General features: G+C 52.4%; 2 protein-coding genes across 14 annotated transcripts in view; one reads left to right on the top strand and one right to left on the bottom strand.

Moving 5' to 3' along the window:
- Positions 1-6,231: 6,231 nt before the first annotated feature.
- Positions 6,232-7,154, bottom strand: C7H11orf86 (chromosome 7 C11orf86 homolog). The gene is made up of 2 exons (XM_060102930.1): positions 6,891-7,154; positions 6,232-6,327 (listed from the first exon to the last, which is right to left on the bottom strand). The coding sequence occupies exons 1-2, from the start codon at positions 7,152-7,154 to the stop codon at positions 6,232-6,234; spliced, it is 360 nt and encodes a 119-aa protein (XP_059958913.1).
- A 9,799-nt stretch (positions 7,155-16,953) lies between these two features.
- The window catches only part of PC (pyruvate carboxylase), a 103,004-nt gene continuing 95,325 nt past the window's right edge, over positions 16,954-24,632 (top strand). For 4 of the 13 annotated variants that reach the window (XM_060103901.1, XM_060103903.1, XM_060103902.1 and 1 more), the window contains exons 1-3: positions 16,968-17,032; positions 17,410-17,549; positions 21,776-21,814. The gene's annotated coding sequence lies outside the window, so the exon portion shown is untranslated. Of the gene's footprint in view, positions 17,033-17,409; positions 17,550-18,301; positions 18,394-19,985; positions 20,302-21,775; positions 21,815-24,632 lie in introns of those variants that run through there. The other 9 variants (XM_060103905.1, XM_060103904.1, XM_060103895.1 and 6 more) reach the window with 7 other exon arrangements.

Below are 24,632 nucleotides of genomic sequence, written 5' to 3' on the forward strand. Positions count from 1 at the left end.
GTCTGTTCCCTTCACAGTGGGCACCCCCATCCTCTGTGCTGGAGTGGTCACAGGGAATCTCTCTAAGCTACCTCTTTCCCTCCTCTACTGAGAAGCCTGTCACGGTTCCCTGGTGATCCTTGGGTGAAGTGCCATCCCGGGTCCTTTGAGCCCTGTCCCTTGTCTATCTGTCTGTCCTCACCTCCCCCACTCCCATTTTTTCCCCAGCAAAACTGAGTTATGCCTCGATCTCCAAACACTCTAGCTGGTCCACGTCTCCATGCCCCACACGTGCCACTCCCTCTGCCTGGCACGCCCTCCCCAACCCTTCCACGGGGTGAACCACACTCAGCTCTGCTGTCCGCTCCTCAGGAAGCCTTCTGTGATGCCCACCTTCCAAGAGCTAAGCTTGCCCTTCTCTGGGCACTTCTGCTCCCTAGCCAGCTCTGGAGTACTGGATCATCAACAGGGATGTCACCCCAAGGGGCCTGGAGGGCTATGCATGTCGTCCTTTCTGAAGTTCTCAGTGGAGCAGGGCTCTGACTGAGACTTGCTGAGTGTTGGTTGAATTGACTGCTTGTGCCTGGAGCTCAGAGAAGGGAGACAGGGCCTGGCAGCCGGTAGGGGCAGGGAGGGTTCAGTGGCAGCCATGGTAGGGGGTGGGGTTGTAACTTATAAATTTAGTCTATCTCTAGACACATTTCATTTAGTTATTAATTTTTATACCAGAATGACAAAACCCTTTGAAAGGACACCCATTCCTTATAATAGCCTTTTGAGTGTGAAGTCATAAACTCTTTAATAAGATACATTCAAGAACCAAATATGGGAAAAGCTACCATTAAGATTTGGAGTTGAGGGCTTCCCTGGTGGCGCAGTGGTTGAGAGTCCGCCTGCCGATGCAGGGGACACGGGTTCGTGCCCCGATCCCGGAAGATCCCACATGCCGCGGAGCGGCCCGCGAGCCATGGCCGCGGAGCCTGTGTGTCCGGAGCCTGTGCTCCGCAACGGGAGAGGCCACAGCAGTGAGAGGCCCGCGTACAGCAAAAAAAAAAAAAAAAAAAAAGATCTGGAGTTGGGGCTTCCCTGGTGGTGCAGTGGTTGAGAGTCTGCCTGCCGATGCAGGGGACACGGGTTCGTGCCCCGGTCCGGGAGGATCCCACATGCCGTGGAGCGGCTGGGCCCGTGAGCCATGGCCGCTGAGCCTGCGCGTCCGGAGCCTGTGCTCCGCAACGGGAGAGGCCGCAGCAGTGAGAGGCCCACGTACTGCAAAAAAAAAAAAAAAAAAAATGGTGAGGAGAGAGGCCTTCCTCCCACGCCCATTCCAGCATTGGCACTAAAAGAGACCACCTCCTCGGAGGCCCCAGGGCAGGCGTCTGGTCTGCGGCTGGGCCCACTTTCCTGGATCCTGACGCCTTCGACCCTGCCAAGGTCCAACTCGGCCAAGGTGAGTTGAGGACATGGCACGCTCTGAGGGCCAGTCTTCCCGAGGCTCTCATTGATAGGGCGCTTCCGTGGGCCGGCCCTGGGCTCAGCACATGCGTGCTTTGGCCCATCTCATCCCTAAGACACCTAGAGCCAGGTGCTATTGTTAACACCCCCATTTCCCAGAGAAAGACTGCTGAGGCTCAGAGAAGGGTCATACAGGGAGAACGTCCTGGAACTGGCTACTAAGATCCCAGGGCTAAATGCTCTTAGTGCTTTCCATGAATTAACTTGGGTGAGGAGGGACCATTATTATTTCGATTGAACAGGTGAGGAAACCAAAGCACAGAGAGGTTAAGCAACTTGTCCAAGGTCACCCAACAAGTAAGTGGCAGAACCCGGGCATTCGGCCACAGAGTTTTATTCACTTTGCTCTCAGCCTGATGGTGAGGGTGATGAGGAGGGGGGGCGATGCTGGTGCTCCCGCTCAGGACACAGCACACCTCAGTTTGCAAAGATATTGCACACCTGCCACCTCACCTGCCTTTCAGCCCAGAGAAGACACAGAGATCACGGCCCCCATTTTGCAGAGGAGAAAATGAAAACCGGAGGAGGGTAACGACTGGCACAAGGTCACACAGTAAGTTAGCTGCTGGATAGGGGCTTGGGTCCCAGGTTTGATACCCAGGCCTGGGCCGGCCCTGGCCCCCTGACTGGCTGGACCCACTGAGTTTGGTGACCCTGAGGAAGGGGGTTTGGAGCACACAGGGCAGGTGGGCAGAGAGCTCTGAGTGGGGAGGCAGGAGCTCTGGAGGGGAGCCCAAGTCTTACCTCCAGCTTGCCGTGGGAACCTCAGTTTCCTCATCTGTCAAATAAATGGCCTGGATCTGTTGGACCCTGAGGGCCCTTCCAACCTGAATTCACAAGGTGCCTGGGACCACAGTGTTCCCTGCTCGCCCCGTTGCTTTCCCCATTAGTGCAGCCGAGCAGCCCCATTTCCCCTGCAGGATATTTTTTTCCACCTGTTCGCAGCCTCCTCCCATCTGGCATGGCTGCAGGCCTCAGGAAGCTGGGCAAGATGTCCAGCCAAGCCCAGAGCGTCACACTGGTTCGGGAATCGGCACATCCTGTTCAATCTGCCTCACCACGCTGCCCAGTGAGCACTTACTCGCTCCGTTTTGTAGCAGAGCAGCCTGTCATCTGTCTGTCTGTCTGTCTGTGACACTCTCCAGCAGGACTGTGAGCTCGATGAGGGCAGAGGTCACATTGAAAGATCAGAGCTTGATAAGCAGTGAGCCTCCCATTTCTGGAAGCATGCACAGAGAGGCTGCGTGTGGCTGGGATGTGGAGCAGGAGAGAGAATGGAGCCGGGGGTGGGGGGGAAGGGAATCAGGCCCTCCAGCTCTGGGCTCTGAGACCCCCATGAGCAGTCCTTGAGACCCCACAGCCCAGGAGGGGACTGGGAGGCTCTGTCCTCTGTGGGCAGTGGAAAGAGAACACAGAAGCATGAAACTGGATGTCTTTATGGGAACTGCGGCAGACACTGGCCTGAGGGTGGATAGACTCAGAGCCCCCAGGGCTTTTGCTCCGTAGGAGTCCCCTCTGTGCTTGGGCCACACTGACCACCAATATCAGGAGGCCTCAGTGGGGAGCCACAACACCCCACAAGTGTCCACGCTATCAGCCATGTCCTCTGGGGTCTGATGGGCTGCCACACCATGAGAGTGAAGTCTTCCGTGCTGTCGAAACCAGGATGGGCAAAGCTTGGAGAGTGCACTTCCGGGGAGGGGGACCGTTTGCTGAGCCAGGGGCATCTGCTGCATTCTCGCCCATTCGAATGGTCTGCACGTCCAGATGCACCTCGTTCCCTCTGGCCTCAAGGCCTTTGCCCAGGCCCCTCCCTCACCTGAAACACTCATCCCCTCCCCTGGCCAGGCTGACTCCTACTCATCCTTGAGGTCTCTGTTTCAGTAATTCAACAACTGCTTCCTGGGCACCTACGATGAGGCAGACACTGTCCCAGGTGAGCTGTTGGCGGTGAGTGAATAGTCCTGCCCTCTCAGAGTTTCCACACGATGCTGATGTGGGATGAGTTGCAATAGGCTTGTGGCTATAACGAGTAGCCCCCAAATCAATGGCTTAACCCAATGAAGGTCTATTTTGCACCCATATCACAGTCCAAATGGGTGGCAGGGGGGTTCTCCTTCAGTGCCACTGCCATCCCCTGGCCTTGGATAGGGTCCCCTTGGACCCTCTGCATCAGGCCAGCTGGTGAGGGAAGAGGGGGAGCGTGGAGAGTTGGGCAGGGAGGGCTGCACGCCTTGGCCTGGAGCAGCAGGCATGCCACTTCCACCCACTTTCTCCTGGTGCGAGCTTGGCCGCAAACACGCTGTCTGAATGCCCTGGGGCTGCTGTAACAATTCTTGAAACTTGGTAGCTTGAAACAACAGAAATGTTTTCTCTCATGGTTCCGGAGGCCAGAAGTCTCAACTCAAGGTGCTGGCAGGACCGTGCTCCCTCCGCAGCTTCCAGGGGAGGGTCCTTCCTTCCTCTCCTGGCTTCTAGGTGCTGTCAGCAATCCTTAGCATCCTGGGCTTATGGCCGCATCCCTCCAATCTCTGGCTCTGACTTCACATCGCCTTCTGCTCTGTGTCTTTCCCTTTTTGTGTCCTTCTTATCAGGATACTTGTTATTGGCTTTAGCCCCCTGATAATCCAAGGTGATTTTTCTCATCTCAAGAGCCTTAATAAATATATCTTGCAAAGACTTTTTTCCAAATAAGGTAAAATTCATACGTTCTGGGGATTAGAACATGGACCTATCTGTTTGGGTGCCACCTTCCAACACTAGCAGAATCACCTGGACTCCTTTACACGGCAGCCAGCTTCCAGGCGGGCAGAAACAAGCTATTGGTACAAAGTCTCTTAAGGCCTAGGCCCAGAAGTCCCAGAACATTATTTCTACTGCATTCTATTGGTCAGAGCAGGTTTCAGGGCTTACCCAGATTCAAGGGAAAGTAGAATACCCCTCTTGTTGGGAGATGTGGCAACGACAATGCCAAAGGGCACGCTTCATGGGAGGGATGGTTGCTGCTGTCTTTGGAAACAAGCTAACAGAGTGTGTGTGTGTGTGTGTGTGTGTGTGTGTGTGTTGGCGAAGGCCTCTGCTAGAGGCCCCGGAGATGTGCTCCCTGATGATTGGGTTGCTGACGAGGCTGAGGTAGGAAATGCTCCACCCGAGTGGAGCTCAGCCACCAACTGGATGACCCTGGGCCAGTCCCTCATTCACTCAACAACTACCTACTATGTGCCAGGCCCCGAGCGAGGCACTGGGGTCCCAGTGGTGAGCAAGCCAGGTCCCTGTGGAACTTTCCATCCCGTGGATGACAAAAGCTTGTGACTGGACACACTTGTCACAGAGTGTGACAAGTAGAAGGAGACCAGCAAGGAGATGGGCTGGAGAATCCCTGGGGACAAAAGAGGCCAGGATGAGCCTGGAGAGCAGAGACCCAGAGGATGACCCCTCCTGGGTCTCAGTTTCCTCCTCTGGACATCAAGAGGGTTTGTCAGAGCCATGAACTCAAACTATGTTCCCTGGAGTCCTAGCATCTCCCAGAGGCACCCCAGGGGCTACTGCAGGGGATACTGCAGAGGGGGCTGAGCAGGGGGCATCTAAAGTTTGTGACTAATTGGGTTGGAAGCTTCCAGGGATCTCCCACAGTCTAGGTGCCAAGCCGGACGTCCAGGTCTTGTCCTGGTCTCATCCTGGTGACTGTCTGGAACAAAATTTTCCCAGGACCCCTCCCATTCCTGAATGGCTCTGCCAGGACCCTGGGCTCTGGGGAAATAGGGAACATGCCCTTTGTCTATTGGGCCCTCAGGTTCCCCTACCACCCCAGAACAGACCTCCACCAGGATGCTTACAGCTGCTCCTTTACCTTTGACCTTGGGTCTGCTTGATCTGGGAGAGCCCCAGGGACCCCAAACGAGGTGCCAGTGTCTCTCAAAGAGCGCAGGCTCTTTGCGGTCACACCCTCCCCTCTGTGTGGCCCTGGGTGGGCCCCTTGCCCTCTCTGATCCTCTGGGTAAGTCCTGCCTCATGGGGGTGAGCACAAAGGCAAGGAGCTGGTGAGATCCAGGTCCTCTGACGCTGGCTTGAGGTCAGCACGGGGAGAATCAGAGACGAGGCAGGAGAGGCCCAGCCTCCTGGGGACCTGCCCCTGATGCTTCTGCCCCATGATCTGGGAAGCTCTGGACCCCACCTGCCCCCAGGGGGTTGGGAGAGGACTGGGGGCGAGTTAGTCAGTAGGAAAATCATTTACTTCAGTTCAGCACCTTTTATTCCTGTGTTCAACGCAGTGTTGGGCATTGGGTAGGGGTGGGGCCAGAGATGCCAAAGAGAATAATCCCCTCCCGCCTCTGGGCCTCAGTTTTCCTCTCATTCGCACAGGGAGGGAAGTCTTCCTCTGTTTCCTTCATGGGGAGACTGTGAGGACAGCGACAATACATGACAATACACGACAAGACATAGTCCTTGCCCTGGGGATGGGCTCACCCTCTGGGAGGGAGGCATGTGCCCCGCCCACCATTAGCAGCCAGCAAGAAGGGCGGCTGGGCCCTGGGACCAGGGGATGCGCCAGAGGCTCTCAGCCACATGTCTGGCTTCACTGAGCTCTGTCCTGGTGACAGAGGCCTCAATGGGCCACGTAAGGAAGGGAAACAGTCCACGCAGAGGAGGTCACTCCATTCACAGTCCAGAGGGCCACAAAGAGGTAGGTCGTGCCATCTCATCCAGGTGCAGCGAGGACCCCCACCGCTGCTAGCATCCTTAGCTGGTGGTGCCCAGCGAGGGCTGTGGGGAGGCCGACTGGCTCAGGGTCACGCTGGGGAAGCTGGTGACAAAGCTCTCCCACCTTCTTATCTTCTGCAAGACAGGAGGGGGCGAGATCAGGGCCCAGGTCTCTGGACTGGGTGGTGGGCTTCAGGTGCTGTTCCACCTACAGCCACGAGGTGGTGGTAGACCCCAGAGACAGAAGCACGGCTCACTAGCCACCCTTCCTCCTAGAGGAAGCCGGCAGCTCCCACCCAGGGGGGCCCGGTCACCCCCTTTTCCAGGGGAGAGGGGAGCACAAGATGTAACCCTGGGGAATTTGTACTGGCTGATCTCTTGCCTCCAGCAAAATCCACCCATCTAGCGCGCTGACAGATTGATCATCTCGGAACAGCTCTGACCATATCACCCACCTGCTCTAAAACCTTCCCTGACACCCCAGTGCCTATGGGATAAATCCCAAAGGCCTTCAGGCCCCCCTGAAATACAGTTCTTGGATATCTCTCTCTCCAGCCCCTTCCCCAGACAGCTCTATTATCTTTTTGATCCACAGCCCCATACATTTCTGCCTCTGAGCCTTTGTTGCCCTGGGTCCCACTCCTGGGGACCTCCCCCTCCCCTCTAGCACTCCTCCATCCACCAACCCTCAGCCAAACCTGTTGCCTCAGCCACTGCTGGCTGCCTTCTTGCTGGCCTTGGATCAGCTGCTCTGTGTCCCCCAGGCTCCCTGGCAGTTGCTCCTGCCCAGGGGCGTCCAGCCTTTCTGGGCCTCCATCTGAGGACCTGGACTTCTCACGCCCCTGTCTGAGGCTCAGCGCCCGGCGCAGTCGGCCTGCCAGGGGCCTCCCCCAGGGCTCCTGGAACTTGCTGTAGGAGGGCCGTGGTCCTCGCAAGGACTGGCTGCGTAGCCCTGTCCCCATGGTTCTGGATGCTGCAGGCGCGGGACTGCTCCAGCCCCTTGGTGAGCCCCTGGCCTTCTGAGATGGCCTGGTGCCTCCACCCACCTGACAGGAGCTCACTTGGGGACAAAGGTTGGTGCTGCTGAGGTGGCCGTCGTAAACCGAAGGGCGGGTGGAGAGGCGGTGTTGTGGGTGACTCAGGGATGCTTGACCTCGGTGGCCTGCCCTCCACTTCCTCCTCCAGGCAGCCTTCCCTGACCACTCCACCCCAAAGATCTTGCTCTCCCCTGAACTACTGTAGTCCTGGCCATCCAGACTCATTTTGTTGACAGAACAGATGGCTCAACAGCAAAACAGAGACAGGCTTTTAAGAAACAGGACAGCTCCAACCTAGAACGGTCAAATTCACAGAGACAGAAAGGAGCACGGTGGTTGCCAGGGACTGGGGGGAATGGCAAGTTGCTTAATGGCTATAGAGTTTCAGCTTTGCAAGGTGAGAAACTTCTGGAGGTTGGTTGTACAACAATGTGAACGTATATAATGCTACTGAATTGTACATGTAAAAATGGCTAAGATGGTACATTTTATGTTTCTGTATATATTTTTTGCTACAATTGGAAATTTAAAAAAAGAAAGAAAGAAAAAAGAAACAGGATAGTTCTAGGCTGGAAGTTAGGAGACTTGGGTTTTTTCCAGGCCTAGCTCTGCCCCTAATTTTCCAGCACAGAATAGGGTTAAGCACTCAGGCTCTGAGGACCAGCTGCTCCTGGGTAAACCTCGGTTCCATTCCCTGCAGCTACGTGATGTTGGGCGCCTTCTCCCTTGGTTTCCTCGTCTATAACAGAGACAGATAACTCACGTGTTGTTGTGAGGATTAAATGTGATGATGCTATGCCCAGAAAAGGGCTTGGCATGCAGCAAGTGCTCAGTAAAAGTAAGTTGGTGGCATTCAGTATTTGAGGCAAATCCTTTCTCCTCTTGGTCAGTCTTCTCATCTGTAAAATGGGTTGTTGTGAACATCAAATGAAATCATGAATGTGGATGCCTCTAAAGGCAAGACTACCAGCAGCAGCTCTTTCTCCCAAGTCAGGGGAAAGAGAAAAGTACTTGGGCTGGGCCAGCCGATCCTCAGAATCCTAGAATTTGAGAGTTTAAAGGGAGCTCACACATCTGGGCCACACTCCTTTTTGTTTTAACCACTATTTTTTGAGCTTTTTTTTTTTTACTTGTTCTGGAGCTAATTCCTCCCTATATTTCATTTAAACCTCATGATAGTCCTATGAGGTGTGCATCATTATCCTCATTTTATAGATCCCCATTTTGTAGATGGGGCAAACTGAAGCTCAGAGAGATTAAGCATGCCCAGTAAGCAGCAGAGCTGGGCCTCCCGCCCTGGTCAGACTGGTTTTAGAGCCCGTGTTTCAACCACTCTGCTCTCCTGTCCTGGTGTTGGTGGCAGAGGCGGGACTGGAAGCTGGGTGTCCTGCTTCCTCTGTGCCACACGGGGTGCCCTGTCTGGGGTCAGGGAAGTGCTGGCTGCAACTCTTGGCTCACCCCAGACTCCTCTGCGCCTGGTCTTGTTTTTTTTCCTCTCTCAGAATTTCTAGGCCTTCCTTGGGTTCAGGATCTCTTAATACCTGTCAGGCTCACCTCCCAGCCAGAGGAGCCAAGGCAGGGCCAGTGTGAAGAGGAGAATGGAGAAAAGGGCCCCTGACCCTCTGTCCCAGCCTGTCCCAGAGGTGGACTATGACCATTATTCCAACCCTGACCACACGTTTAATGCCTGACCCATGTGCCAACCCTGACCTTGGTTAAAAAGCAACGAAACCATTACACAGTCTTCAGCGCCTTCACTCCAGCACAGTTAACTCAAATCCTCACTCTCATCCAAATCTGAGCTGGGAAGAGCTTGCTGATGACTCACGAGCCTCTGAGACGTGTCAGGGTGAATCACTCGCTCTTGTGTCACGCCTGTAGCTGCCGACTACCCTCTTGCCAAGCGTGTAATCTTACAACAATTTCCCAAATCCGTAAATCCGTGGAGGACCAGGAGAAAATATGTGTTCTTTTCCTTCCCTCCCCACTGCCTCCCTGCCTTTGTCACCGGGGGGGGGGGGGGGTGTGGTTCTTACCTTTCCAGACCCTGCTGGGTGACAGCTCCCCTGGAAGCCTGCCCAACCCCTCAGCCTGGGGTAGGGAGGCAGTCCCCTGTCCAGCCCGTCCAATACACACAGTAGCAGCAGTCACCCCAGGATGCCTTTCCCCAGCACACCGGTGTCCCTTGATGGCTAGGACAACATCTCTTTCATCTCTGTCCTCAGGACATGACATAGTAAATGCTTGGGCTTAAATATTGGAGACCATTATGTGTCTATTGCTGTGTAACAGAATACCCCAAAACTTAGTGGCTTAAAGCAGCTCTCATGTATAACCTCACAGTTTCTGTGGGTCTGGGGTCCAGGCACAGCTTAACGGGGGCCTCTGGCTCAGGGTCCCTTGCAGGCTTCAATCAGGAGGCTGTTAGTCACTTCCAGGTTTGACTGGGGGTAGATCTGCTTCCAAGGTTGTTGGCAGGACCTGATTCCTCACAGGTTGTTGCAGTGAGGGTCTCAGTTTCTTGTTGATTGTTGGCTGTTCCCAAGGGCAACTCACATCATGGGGTCTGGCTTCAGCTGGAGCCGGCAAAAGAGTGTGAGAGATGGCAAGTGGGCAGAAGCCAGAGTCTTTGGGGAACTTAACCTCAGAAGTGACCTCCCATCACTTTTGCCATCACTGTTCCTCCAAGGCGAGTCACCAGGTCCAGTCGGCACCCAAGGGAGAGGACCCACAATGGCATGAGCACCAAGAGGCAGGATCTTTGCGGGTCATCATGGAGGCAGCTTACCCATGAGGCCTGGGTCCCAACCCCATCAGACTGCCCGAGCCGAAAGCCTTGCACGTTTATGGGACACCTACGTGCTTTGAGTGAGCAGCTTAACCTCACGTGCCTACAGTTACTCAGCTATAAAGTGGGGATAATATTTTATTTCATCAAATCTAAGATGACATCGATAGAAAGATAGCATTATTTTATACACCAGTAAGAAAGAATATCCACTGCCCATTCATTGGAAGATGCAGCCCCATTTCAGAGCTTGAAGTGTGGGGGGAAAATGTACGTCTTAAAATTAATGAAACACACAATGTTTATTTCCTAAGGTGATCTGAGACTTAAATGCCTGGTACCATTTAAGGTTGTTGTGAGGCTTAGATGTACAGAAGGCTGCAAACTGGGGCAGGCTGCCCAGGTGTTCCATTTATTTATTTATTTATTTATTTATTCATTCATTCATTTATTTATATATGGCTGCATTGGGTCTCCGTTGCTGTGTGCAGGCTTTCTCTAGTTGTGGCGAGCGGGGGCTACTCTTTGTTGCAGTGCACGGGCTTCTCACTGCGGTGGCTGCTTAGTACTTGTGGCACACGGGCTTAGTTGCTCCGCAGCATGTGGGATCTTCCCGGACCAGGGCTCGAACCTGTGTGCCCTACATTGGCAGGCAGATTCTAAACCACTGCTCCACCAGGGAAGCCCCAGATGTTACTTTTTATTAGTGAGCCAATGAAATTAATCCACACCTACACACTGTGGGCAAGATCTTGTTTTGATTATGTCTAGGCTAGAAGTGAGGCCAAGGGGAGCAGGATAGAATCTCCACCCCCAGAAAAGGAAGGATTCTCATGTACATCAAGCAAGGCACCTTAAAACAGACACCAAGTGCTGAGTGTGCACAGAAGAGAACGGGAGACCCCCATCTGTCTTGGAGGTGGTTAGCATCTGGGCAGGCTCCCTGGAGGAGGTGGTGTTGGAGCCCAGCATTGAGGTCAGGGAGGACAGTTGCAGTAGAGATAGAGGTAGGATCCTGTGGGTGACCAAAGCCTGGGAACACAACGGGTTGCCCTTGGGTGGGAGAAAAATCTGGAAAGGCAGACTGGAGCCTGCTCTTCCTTCCAGACCTGGAAGAGGAATCTGAGCTTGGGAGACAAGAGGAATGGGGTGTGCCCTCCACTCCAGGAGCTTTACCTCTGTGATTGCATTTCACCCTCACACTCTCAGGAGCTTAGCCCCATTTTTCAGATGAAATAACAGAAGCTCAGAGAGGTGAAACAACTTGCCCAAGGAGACACAGTCAGTAGTGGGCCTTGAATGCAGCCCCACAGAGTCAGGCCAGCAAACAGAGTCCTCAGCAAATGAGTGTTCCACCCCCCAGCCCCCACTCCTCACCCCGCTCTTCATGCATCCTACACGATGATCAGGCAGAACCATTAGCCTAAGGTTAATGCCACTAGAGTTTTCCTTGAAAATATGATGCCCACCATCCATGAGGCAAGGGGCTCATGTGTGTGTGTTTCAACTAATAATTTATCTCTTTGCCTGAGCAGCTCTTATAATACAGTACATTTTGGGGGAACTAGTTCTTTTACTCCAGAACAATGATCCATTGTTTTGGTTTTCATTTCCCAAAGGAAGCTAGAATGCCAGGCTATCAGGTTCAGCAAGAGATTTTGGTCAACTTATCAAACAAAGGGAACAATAAATAGTAATAATGCTATTGATTATAAGAGCTCCCAAATTCTGAGCACTCAGGCTGTGCCAGGCGTTGTGTTTAGGGCTTCCTGTATTCGGTCCTGAAAGCACTCTGAGGACTCGGCGGAGGATTGTTCTCAGTTTAGACAAAGCGTGTATCAGTAATTGCAGGGTCCCAGAACTGGCCATGCAGATGCTCTTGCATTGTTTTCAAATATGAAGGACCTGATGACTATCAGTGGAGGGTCTGCCCCTTCTCCTGTCTGAGCCTATTACCTCATCTGTAAAATGGGCCTGAGCGGGTCTAGCCAGGGTGCCCTGAGGTTTCCTTTGTTAAAAAAACACCAGTCACTGGGCACCATCAAAACCCCTTGCATATACAGGTCTGGGCAGGGCCCTGAAAAGCTGTCTGTACAATCACATCCCAGGAGATCTGTCTCTTGTGGGAAATCTTGGAAACAATTGCTCAAGGCCCTTCCACCTCTGAGGACTGTGATCTTAGGACTCAAATGTCAAACCAAAGCTCTTCCTTTGAAATCTGAATTCTAAACATTCTTGTCTTCTCTTTCACAACAAGGTGGCCAGTGGAGCAGAAAGAACACGGCCTGGGGGGGTCAGTGGACTGGAGGTCCAGTTCCAGCTCTGCCCCTGACTAGCTATGTGATCCAGAGAGGAAGTCATTTCCTTTCTCTGAGCCTCAGTGTCCACACCTGAAAAATGGGTACAGCATACCTGCCCAGGGATGTGGGGAGGTCCAGAGGAGCTATGGCTCAGAGCTGGGAGGAGGATCTTACCCTCCTCTGCCTCAACCTGTGGGCAGAGGCCTTGATATGGACCTGGGGAAATGCTGAGACTGTGATCTGCTAGACTGACGCCCAGCTTGGCAAGTGGAAGGTCTGACCGACTTGTAGAGATGTCATGATGGGATGGGCTTGTGTATGGAGGAGTCACCCCAAAAGCCTGGCTGGAGTGGCCTGGACCCCTCAAGGATGTGGGGGGGAGGGAAACATATCAAAAAGAGCAGAAGAGCTACTCCTGAACTACCCCCACCCCATCACACACTGTGAGGGTCCCCTGTTGCTTAGAATGGAGACACAACCTCTAGCCTGTGGAGAAGGGCTCTCGTGGCCATTCGTCAGTCAGTGAGTGGGTGCGTTCATCACAGCCTAGTGCCCTGCCCTGTGTTTCCATCAATAAGGGTTTATCCTGAGGTCTCATCAGCAGTTAGGCTATCTGCGGCTCAGCGCGAACTGCCAGAATTTTGTTAATTTAAAAAAAAAGTGATTTTTCTTGGTCATCTCAGGACAGGGGTTCTGGGAAATCTAGGTTGTCCTTGTGAGATCCTCAGGGCAAACCTGGCCCTCCAGATTGTAAATACAAGAGTGGTGGGCTGTTTCTGGGTTTATAGTGACTGCTACAGTTTGAGGGTTCATGGCTTTGTCTGGGAGTCCCCATCCACTCAGATGCTTCTGCTTACCCAAGCCTTCTCAGTGCCAACTGCTCTTGGCCTTCCCCACAGCTCCCTCTCAGGCTGCACTTCCTGAACTTACTAGCAAGCTGTCCTCACTGTCCCTCTCCATGCCTTGACCCCATGATGCCCTCCCCCAGCTTTGCTTGGGCCATGTATGGGATCCTTTTTTACCAATATATTCACTTGATTAACTCTTGATTTATGCATGTATGTATGTATGTATGTATGTATGTATGTATCTATCGACTTTCCCTCCTCCAGGAAGCCCTCCAAGCCCCCTCTCATGGGGAAAGGGACCCCTCCTTGGACTCCCATAGCACTCTGGCCATTATCTCTAGCACTGCACCACACTGTTTTGAAGTGGAGTGCTTTGAGGTCTGTGTACCCTCACTGGTCTGGGAGCAGCTTGGGGATGGGGAAAATACCTCATTTTCACCGTATCTCTATTGAGTGCTGCTGAGGGGGCTGCAGAGTGAAGGGATCACATTTGTTCCCACCACCCCATTTTCCTTCCTGGACCAGTTGACACCTCCCTCCTCCGAATTCACTCCTCCCTATCAGATCGATCGTGCCTGCTTCTCTTTAACTTTCCCCTTCCCCTTAAATGTGGTACCCTGCAGACTCCTCTCTCTATCGGACTCCGCTCAGCTTCTGGGGCAGTCCCATCCACTCCATAGCTTCGACCACTAAGTGTGGGCTGATGACTCCCATTCCTTCATTTGCCAACTATATGTTAAGCATCTACCATGTGCCAAACTCAACTTTTGTAGAGGTGATGTTCAAGTGTGGGGAAGGGACAGGAGTATAGAAGATAAACAGACAAAAACCACGAACTTTCCAAAAAGTGACAGTTACTAAGAATCAATAAAGAAGAAGTACTCCCAGCCTAACAGGAGCCTTGAGCTGCTCTGCAGCTGCCCCTGGACCACTCCCTCCCGACAGAGCCCTGTTGCCCAGCCTATGCCTCTTCTGGCTGGCCCTCCACAGGCTGGTCTCAGCCTGTCTGTCCCACTTCCCCTTCCCTTGCATCTCGCAGAAACTCAGCCAAGTTCCCCAACCTTCCGGGGCCTCAAGAGTCAATTTCACAAGTTGGGGCCTGTTTTAAAAAAAATAAATTAAATAGAAAGATTCCTGGGCCCCACCCCATGAATCAGAATCCACAGGGGCCTGAGGTCCTGGAATCCATTTTGTTTTTAAAGAGCCCCAGGGGATTCCTCTTATCAGGGAAGTCTGGGTAATAACTTCTCTAGGCACCTCAGTGGGTCTCAACGCTGACCCACATTAGAACCATTTGGAGAGCTTCTAAAACTAGCAATGCAATGTAATGCAATGCAGGGGATTCCATTCGCCAGAGACAGACTTAAGTGGTATTCTGCTGATGATTCTAAGACCTCTGAGTTGGTGGTTAATATGTATAAGAACCATAGGGGAGGAGTGGGGCTCAAGAATCTGTGTTTCCAATCAGTACCTTGTCCCAAGGAGATCCTGTCACTAGTATTACAGAAGCCCACGCTGAGAAATGCCTTTTCTAGCCACACTGGACTCCTCATCGCAGCTTTTTCTTGGGCAGTTTTCTCTGTCTGGGGTGGAATACTCCTCCCAGCTTTGTCCTCCTGGAGGACTCAGCCTGGAGGTAGGACAGAGCCTGGATGGAGAGATGTCTTGTTTCCTAGTCAAACTTCAACTAATTTACGTGCCTGAGCTAATTGTCCAAAATGCGTACTACTTTTGTTCACAGCAGTCCATCTTTTAGTTCTCAATTAGTTTCTTTGTTCAGACCTCCACCTGGTGGTGTTGACATGGGATTCACCTGAACCTGCGTGGAGCCACCTGCCCTCTGCTCCAGACTCAGGATTTCACAGGGACCAGCCAGGACTGAGCTGATGTTCCCCGAAAACTGGGTTCACCTCTTGGTGGGTGTTGAGCCAAAAGATATAACCAAGCCAGAGATCAGGAGAAGGAAGGACTTATTACTTGCAGCAAGTAAGGAGAACACCGGGGATTTCTTCCAAAGCAGTGTCTCCCCAAACAGCAAAATTGGGGAAGTTTTAAGCTAAAGGTATATGCATGTTCATGAAGGGGCTTGAGCGGAGGAGAACACAGCATAGAATTGGGGCAAAGGTTGACAGTTAGGTTCCAGTGGACCTGGTGGTTGAGCACCTTGGTGGGGGAAGATGTTAAGTTCCACAAAATAGCTCAAGAAAGTGCTTCAGGCCAATCTTTATCATTGAAACAGAACTGGAAGTTTACAACTGATTTATTGTCTTTGCTATTGTTACTTCTCTTGCCTGATAACAGTGTTTGTTCCCTTAAGATCATTATTACTGAGACCTGTTCAGGGCAAGAACTGTGGTCAGGTGAGCTCTATGATGTGATGGCAGAGTCTGTTTTTTTTCACGTGCGTCTCTGGCATAGCACCAGGCCCATAGTAGGTGCTCAAGGGATGCTTGTTAATTGAATGAATACCTGAATCTGGAAAACTGGATTTTTTTTTTTTTTTTTTTTTTTTTTGCGGTACGTGGGCCTCTCACTGCTGTGGCCTCTCCCGTTGCAGAGCACAGGCTCCAAACACGCAGGCTCAGCGACTATGGCCCACAGGCCCAGCCGCTCCGCGGCATGTGGGATCTTCCCGGACCGGGCATCGGCAGGCGGACTCTCAACCACTGCGCCACCAGGGAAGCCCGAAAACTGGAATTTTAATCCTTGTTCTGGTACTAAAATAGCTGTGTTGGACTGACCCAGGTTGGAGTTCCGCCAGATATGTGGAAGGACAAAGAAATTTGCCCAAAGGACCAACAAAATGGACACAACACAGAGAAGAGAATGGAGTTGTAATATCTCTCCACACTCAATCATCAAATTTTAGTTTAAAAGATGTTCTCATAGTCCTTGATTCTCCCAACTGTCTAGAAGCAGGTTATTTTTTTCTCCATGCCTTGATTATCATCTGATGTACCTTATATTTTATTTTATCGTCTTTCTTCTCTCACTGGGAGGCAGAAATTTTGGTTTATTTTGGTCACTACTGCATCTCCTGGTTGGCACAGAGCCCAATTTTTGAAGCTTTCCGTTCAACCAAGCCTTCTAAACCCTCTAGGTCCTGAGTGGTCTCAATTTACAGATTAGGAAACTGAGGCTCAGAGAGGTGAGGTTGCTTTTCCAGGGTCACACCGAGACTCCTGCCCGTCACCATCACCCCCACAGCTGCTAAAAGACAATCACGTAAACCCGCCTGGCACAAGCGCCATTTCCTTCCTCCTGCCCTTCGCAAACCCATTATCCTCCGACCTCTTCTCCACCCACTAGCGTGCACCTGAGCCCACCCGGATCCCTGAGCCCACCCGGATCCCTGAGCCCGAGGGCTATCTGTTGTGCTTGGGGTTTTGAGAGACACGTGCTACCCAGGTGAATGAATCGCACGTCCCCACCCCCGCCAACAGCCAATCACAGCCTGTCAGAGCCCGGCCACTTCCGCCTATTGCGGGCCGCGGCTGGGGCCTTGAGGCCCACGTGGGGCTCTGGAGACAAGGGAGTAGGTGGTGGTGAGCCAGGGGCGGGCTCCCCCAGCCTCGTCACCAATCCAGGGGCCTGCCGGGGACGGGAGGGGCGGGGCTGGTGTGGGGCGCCAAGGCTTAAACGTGACGGGCAGGCGGGCGTAGGGAGGAGTCCCGGGCAGAGGAACGGTGAGTGACAGAGGACGGTGTCCAGTAACAGGAGGGGTTGGGCTGTCTGAGCCAATAAGAAGTCCGCAAGGCGGGACTGGGACCGCAGCAAGTTCGGTTGCGCGGAGACCGCAGCTGTTCCCTGTCAGTGGAGGCAGCGGCGGTAGAGGCGGTGGCGGCGACTTGCGGCAGCAGCGAGGAGGTGAGTGCCGGCGGCGCTGTGCATTTTCCTCTTCCCGCAGCGGGTCGGAGCGGGTGGGCGTGCGCCGGCGCTGCGGCGGGGGACGCTTATGTAAGGGTTGCGCGCGCCAAGGCGGCGCCAGCTCCACGAGTGACGGCTGGAGGAGACGGCAGCGGGCGGTGTGCGCCGCGCCGCGCGCCGCCCCTCCCCTCCCCCTCCCGCGAGGGACTGTTTGCGCGAGCCCGCCCCCCACCCCCGCCCTGGGGACCCCTAGCCCCAGTTCTCCGGGCCCGCCGCCCAGCGAGCATCCTTCCCGCGTTGGCGCAGCCCGGCCTCGTCCACTCGGCGCCCTGGGGGCCGCCGGAGGCTTTATTCCTGCTCTCGGGCCCATTTTGCAGATGGAGAAGCTGAGGGCACGGAGCCCTCAAATGCCTCGCGCGAGGTCCCTGAGGGCTCGAACCCAAGTCTGTCAGAATCCGGAGCCCAAGTGTCCCCCACCATACTGGAAGTTGCTCAGCTCTGAAGAAAGACGTGGCGTGTAAGGCGAGGGTTTTCCGTGTTACGAGTGCCTGCACTCTGCTTCCCGTAGGATCCTCCTGGTAACCCTGGGGGGCATTCTTATAATTCCACTTAGTTTCAGAAGAGGAAGCTTGGGACGCCCAGAAGCAATGATTAGGAGGAGGTGGGGCTGGGCTCAGCCCGTTATTTCTACAGCTTTTAGCAGTTTACAAAGTGCAGTGAGTAGCAGCTGGCCCTCCGGGAAATGCCCTCCTGGGCACGCAGCCTGAAGCCCTGGCTTTGAGGACCTGCCATACAGGTTCCTCCCAGCACATCTTGTTTTGTGTACTTGGAGTGAGTTGTTTCACCTCTGGGGATCCCTTTCCTCATTTCACAAGTGCCGGGGCTAGGTCAGGTCCCTAGGTCCCTGGGAGCTTTGAAATTTTTAAAAATCTGATTAAAATTCATTTTGTGATAAAGAGGAAGCCAGGGATCCCCATTCTGTAGCTGAGAAAACTGAGGCTCAGAGAGGTGCCGCTATTTGCCAGATCATAACCAGAGCCTCCCCAGTCTTTACCAAGAACTCTTTGCCTTCCCGTTGCTCCCTTACTCACTGCTACCAGCAGCCTTGGCCTCCCCACCCCCGAACCCTTCCCCTGCCTGTGATGCAAATACTGGAGTGGATGTGCTCAGCATTTCGATGCCCTTGCAGCTACAGCTTTTCTGCTTGCCTGTTCTTCATCTAAACCCTTGAACTCTTCATCACATTCTTTGCACACCTGTCATGTTCAGAGCCCTAGACTGGGTGCTGCGCGAAGACGTGGGAGACGAGGTGCCCCAGAACTGCCAACAAACTGGTTGGGGGAGAGAAAAAGAAACAGAGCGTAAGCAGAAAGTCAGCATGCTGCAGATGTTTGTAGAGAGCTGGTGTGGGCGATGTATGGCCAGAGGAGAACGTGGAAGAGGAAGTTCCGTAGAGGCTGGCAAATCAGGGCAAAACTCACACCAAGGCTAGGGACAGGAGAACTGGACTGGCTGGGGGCTGGATGGGCGTGGATTAGGGAAGGCTTGGTGGAGGAGGCGAGTTGTGAGCCTCCTTTTTTTTTTTTTTTCTATAAATTTATTTATTTTATTTTTGGCTGCGTTGGGTCTTCGTTGCTGCGTGTGGGCTTCCTCTAGTTGCGGTGAGCGTGGGCGACTCTTCGTTGTGGTGCGCGGGCTTCTCATGGCGGTGGCTTCTCTTGTTGTGGAGCACAGGCTCTAGGTGCACAGGCCTCAGTAGTTGCGGCTCACGGGCTCTAGAGCGCAGGCTCAATAGTTGTGCCACACAGACTTAGCTGCTCCGTGGCATGTGGGATCTTCCCGGACCAGGGCTCGAACCTGTGTGCCCTACATTAGCAGGCGGATTCTTAACCATTGCGCCACCAGGGAAGCCTGAGTTGTGAGCCTCTTGAGTCCACGGGGCCCAGCATTGAAGAAGCAGTGATTGATTGGATTTGAGCAGCCACGGTTTTATGGTGAAGTACAGGTGAGTTTTAAGTAACTGGGCCCTGGCAGAGGAAGGCTGAGGAAGGTGGAGGGAGCACGTGGAGGAGATAACACTTCCCAGTTGAGTGTGAGAAGTTTGGTCGGTCACCTCGCAGAGGCCTCTGCAGGAGGTGTTGTAAGGTGAGGGCACTTGCTAAGGTGCGGGTGAGTCAGAAGTGAGATTGGGTCCAGAGGCGCCAGGGTGCTTGGTTGGGCTCTGAGGGCCCAGCAGCAGTGGGTCTGAGCTACAGTCTGTTCTGTTTGTGTTCTAGTAAGCAACCTATGAGCACGTGTCCTTGTGAGAAGTTTCTTAGTGGCTGCTCTGCCCTGCAGAAAAGGGCTTTGTTCACTATAGCTGCACAGAATCTATTGGTTGAATTGATCAGAATTTCCACAGTTTACCCCAAAGTCCCCTCTGCGCCTTATCTCTTTATCTTTCTCTACTGAAGCCTGTCCCAGCTTGACTGGCTCTCTCCGTGCCAGTTCTCACCTCCAAGCTCATCCCTCAGAGGGGTTTGCCTTGATGTTGGAACCCCGGTGGATCCCTCCTGCCTTTGAGGTGCCAGTACAGGTGGCTTGTCTTTTTTTTTTTTTTTTTTTTTTTTAATCCTCTGCCTTGTTTTCCCTTTCTCTCACTTCCAGCGCCCTGGGTGCTGTGCTAGGTCCCTGTCCTGACACTGTTTGCAGAGGCGTGGGGCACTGGGGCACAGCAGGACAGCAGATCCAGGTCTCATTCCAAGTCGCAGCACGTGCAGGGGCTGCAGGGATGATTGTCATATGTCAGAGGATCTGGGTGGAAGGCCTGGGCAGGCCCCAGACTGTCCAGATCTCTCCCTTGCACTTTCCCGTGTGCGCTGGAGACCTCAGGCCGGCAAACATTTCCCGTGAGGACTAGTGTGGGCCTTCTGTCTGGCTCCCTCCCGGTGACATCTTACTCTCTTCTGAACAGGGCCCCCCTCCCCCCATCCAGAAGGCGTGCCTGTTTGGGGGCAAGTTTCTCTTCCGGACACATCGTTCACAGAAGTGGGGCATTTGCCTGCTCTCTCTGAAGCCTCACCTGGGCCCGCCTGACCATCTCGTCCCTTCCCTCCGTGTCTTAGCTGCCTCTTGTCTCAGCTGTGGACACTTTGCCAACCTGTCAAAGGAGTAGGGCCTGACAGTGGAAGATGGGACAATGACGAAAGGAGGAAACCGTTTCCTCTTCCTTACTGAATGAAAAGATGGGCTCCCGCCTGTTGGGCTTTTTCTTCTCTTTGACCCCACAGGTACCCTCTTCTGCCTCAGCCTCATCTGAAACTGCTGGCTGTTGCCCCGAAACTCACTTCTTTGTGTCCTTCTTCTGATCTTGTTCCTGACGATCTTGACTCTGCAGGACTTTTCCTCTTCTCTTGTCCTGTCGAAATTACTCTTCAGGCTTTCCTGCCTTAAGCCATGCTGAATCTATTCAGCTGGACGTGGGTTCTCTCTTTTAATAATAATGATAAATAATGATTGATTGTTATTAATAATAAAAGTCATCCTTTTTTGAGCTCTTACTGTGTGGTGGCAGGGACCTTGCTAAGCCCCTTTTATGTATTATTTGATTATCACAACAACCCTACAACAAAAGTACAGTTAGCTCCTTGTTTACAGTTGAGGAACTGTGAGTGAAATAACTCCCCCAGAGTCACACAGCTAGGAAAGGGCACGGCTGGGGTCCTCCCCAAGCTGTCGGGCTCAGCGTACACGCTCGGGTCCCTCTCACATACTATCCTGTTCTTACCTCTATTAGCTAACCCCCAACAATGGTGCCCTATGCAGGGTATGTGCTCAAGACGTATTTTATTGAATTGAATGCCCCAAACATTCATTTTCAGCCTTGACATAATCCACCAAGGCAACTCGTTTTCTTGGAACATGGTTTTAGTTCATTGGATGGTTTGCTGGCCTGTGTCTCCATTTTGCTCTTTACTGACCAGTGGCTAAAACTAACGGACAGGTGTGGCCTTTCAAAAACAAGCGGTCTGTAAACTCCAGAAAGTGGTCACGCACCACCAGCTGGGCTCCCATGGGTCCAAACACAGGGTGTGCTCTTTGTGTGTGGGGTGGTGGTCTCTGCAGGAAGGGATCTGAGGACATAGCTGGCGAAATAGGAAACACATCAGCTTCTTCATTTGTGTCCAGTTGCAGAGTGAGACAGGAACCAGGCTCAGAGAATCCGGAGGCAAGTTAGCTCCTGAAGGATTGGAGGTGGCTCGAAAATTGGCCTGAGGTTGGATGGCAGTGGGCAGGAGGACCAGGCACTTCAGATCAAACAAGAAAAGTTTCTAGAACTTGTTCTTGTGTAGTGGGTGCCAGAGAAAGGTTTTACTTAAATGCTGCTTATTAGGCACGTCGGCCAACGTCTGAGCGTGTCCTCTATACCAGGCACGGTGCCGGTGCTTTGAGTGTGTACCTCCTCGGGAACCCTCCTACCTGGGTGGTGTTGTTACTCCCATTTCACAGATGAGGAAACAAGCTTTGAGTGGTTCTGGGAGTGGGTGGCAAAGCAGCAAGAATAGAGCCCAGGCAGATGGACAACAGACCTGGGGTGCTCTCAGCCCCGTGCTGTCCTGGTGGCCCCCCAGATACCCCTGAGATCAGGGGAAGCAAAGCAGCAGTTCTTCTCTGGGTTCTAAGTCTGTGTTGCTGCTATGCCTGGCTTCTCTGGGGAGTGCTGGGAGAGAAACGAGGGTAACACTTTCTTTTTCTTTTATTTAGATAACCCCTTCCTCCTGAGAGCAGACAATACACTTGAGGGTAAGTCCTGTGCCTGGATCCAGGTCAGTGGGATGCCTGTGGGAGCAGCAGCTGTAGATGTTAGCAGTCCTGGCACGTCAGTGATCAAGCTCAATAAATAAAAAAGGCCAGGCTCTGATTTTTGGAAAATATATGCAGTCTTTGTCTGTTCCCGACTCTCTTGGTTTTCTTGGTTTTCACAGGAAAGTGTTGTCTGGCTCCCTGCTGGCCCCAGTTGGCTGCTGGCCAGCCTCAGCAGGAGGCCCGACTTCTGGAAGGGTGTGGCTTGGGACGCCTGGTGGTGGGGGAGAGTGGCGAGGCTCCTCAGGACCACGGGAAGGAAGCATCTGTAGGGCTGGGCACCCTCTGAGAAGAGCCCTTGAGTCCATGTGGAGAGCAGGCAGCTGGGCACAGGAGGTGGCTCTGTCAGCTGGCTGTAAAAGCACTTGACACATGTGTCCAGACAACGACGAGGGGGTGAAGGTGGACTTGCCCCTTCTTCCCCCTACATTGTGCTCTGTGTGGCAGCACGGCCCTGTATAACCTCGTGCTCTTAAGGTTTCCCCTCACACAGGAAACTCCACTGATTGCATTGATCCCGGTGCATCTCCACAGCCTAAATTCCAAGGCCCTCGGGTCCGGGGTCCACCTGCTGGTCTGTGAGAGGGCCCTAGCCGGGCACGGTCCTGGCTCTGTGTAGCATCCCGCCTGCATTTCAGACACTGATATGCTCTTCCCTTCATCCAGAGGCAGGCCAGCCGCTACCCCCTGTTTCACAGCCAGGTGCCCTGGGAACATAGTGGCTCAGGGACAGCTCTGCCCAGAGCTTAGGTTCAGTGCTCAGTGTGGAGATTCCTTTGTCTGGGGACTTTTTTCAGATGATCCTTCAGAACCCATAAGCTGTTCTCCATCCTGAGATTTTTCCACAGTCCTCGCGTGTCCTAGGTCTTGGGCCAGGAATGGCCGTTTTCCACTCTGAGATGGAGTTTGCTTGGAAAAGTGGGCGGAGTGTAAAGGCAGGTGGTATGAGTGGAAATGCCTCCGGACCTTTGATGGACTCCACCCTCCACAAACTTCCCACTGTTCCCTCTGCTTGCTCTCGGCCTACCATCTTAGCTGATAGAGTTGTTGTTGCTCTTACTGGCATCCCTGTGAGAAGAGGGGCAGTTTGGTGACAGTCCCAATTTCTCAGCTTACGGAGCTGAGAAATTGGGGCCCAGAGAAGGCTAATTAGCAGAATCCAAGATTCTGACACCCCTCTTTTTTTTTTGCAGAGTGTCATCTTTTCTTGCATGCCTTCCCCAAATCCATCAGTAGGAAGGGAAAATTAGTCGCCAGGAAGGGCCTTCTTCTGCCGGGTCATCTACTTCGTTAAGGCTTGTTTGGCTTTTCAGTCCCTACTTCCCTCCTGAGTCCATGGAGCTTTGCTTAGTTACTGTAACTAAGACTCTGCCATTGAAGGTTCCCGCCTTCCCCGTCCTCCTCCTTTTGGTCGCCTTGGTGATCCTGGAGGGAGGTAGATGTGGGCTTCTTTTTTTTTTAAGTATTATTCCAGAAGGCATAACCCTGGGTCATCTCAACACCCCCTCACTGCTGCTGTTCCTCACCTCCTTATCCTGATTTGCCTATGGGGCGGGGGGCGTTTGGCGGTGGTGCTGGGATATCCAAGGCAGCTCTAGGTACATTTCCACCAGCTGTGGGCCAGACTCCACATGTGGCAGCTCCTCTCTGACTGAGGCCTCGGGAAAATTCCATGATCTGGCTGTGCTGAGTCATGCTTAGTCTCTGAGGATACGTGTGTCACCTTTCGCATGTCTGTCTCTGGTCAGCCCAGGGTCTGGGAAAGGCTGCAGTTACTATAGAATGATACCATGCTCATGATCTTTGCTATTTGTCCATTGCTGTATGCTTTTCTGAGGGCTTTTACTAATGTGCTGTTTATCAATATGAAATTGATTAATATTAAATCATTTATAATAAGTGGATTATTCTGGAAAACATTCCTCTCATGAATGAGGAAACTGAAGTTCGGTGAGACCAAGTGACTTGGTGAGTTTTGGGTGACTGGTGAGTAGCATGCTTGAGTGAGATTTTTTAATCATCCTCCCGCCCCCGGGTTTTTGTGTAATGCAAAGATTATTCAGAAGTTACTTTGATTGTAAAAATTGATTTTCAGTTTGTTCAAGTTACAGACTCAAAAATCTCATTCTTCCTTTAAGGGCCAGTCTTTTACATTTAGCTTTTAAGTGTAGCCTACAAATCCTTCTGTTCTACTTATGATTCTAGAAAATTTTAATAATCACTTTAAGCGGTCTTTGGGTTAATACTTGATCCATTTGCAATCTTAACTCATTTGAAAATTTTAAATTGAGTTTATGAGTTACATTCAACTTCCTTTAATAATACTTGCAATTGTCTGATTACCAAGTCTTTAATACTTAAATATTCCTGTTTAACTAATAAATTAAACTGACTCTTAAATTTTCTTAAACATTCCTATACTGTTTTATCTTATTTTTTCACACAGCTTTACTGAGGCATTTTTGACATAATAAATTGCACATATTTAAAGTGTACAATTTATATTTTGAAATATGCATGCACTTGTGAAACCATGACCACAATTAAGATAGTGATTATCCAAAAGTGTCCTTGTGCCCCTTGGTGATCCCTGCCTCCCACCCCTCTGTGCCTTTACCATCTCCAAGTAACCACTGAACTGCTTTCTGTTACTATAGATTAATTTGCATTTTCTGGAATTTTACATAAGTGGAATCATATAGTATGTACTCCTTTTTTGTCTGGCTTCATTCACTCAGCATAATTATTTTGAGGTTTG

The sequence above is a fragment of the Mesoplodon densirostris genome, chromosome 7 (assembly GCF_025265405.1).
Source record: "Mesoplodon densirostris isolate mMesDen1 chromosome 7, mMesDen1 primary haplotype, whole genome shotgun sequence".
NCBI lineage: Eukaryota > Metazoa > Chordata > Mammalia > Artiodactyla > Ziphiidae > Mesoplodon > Mesoplodon densirostris.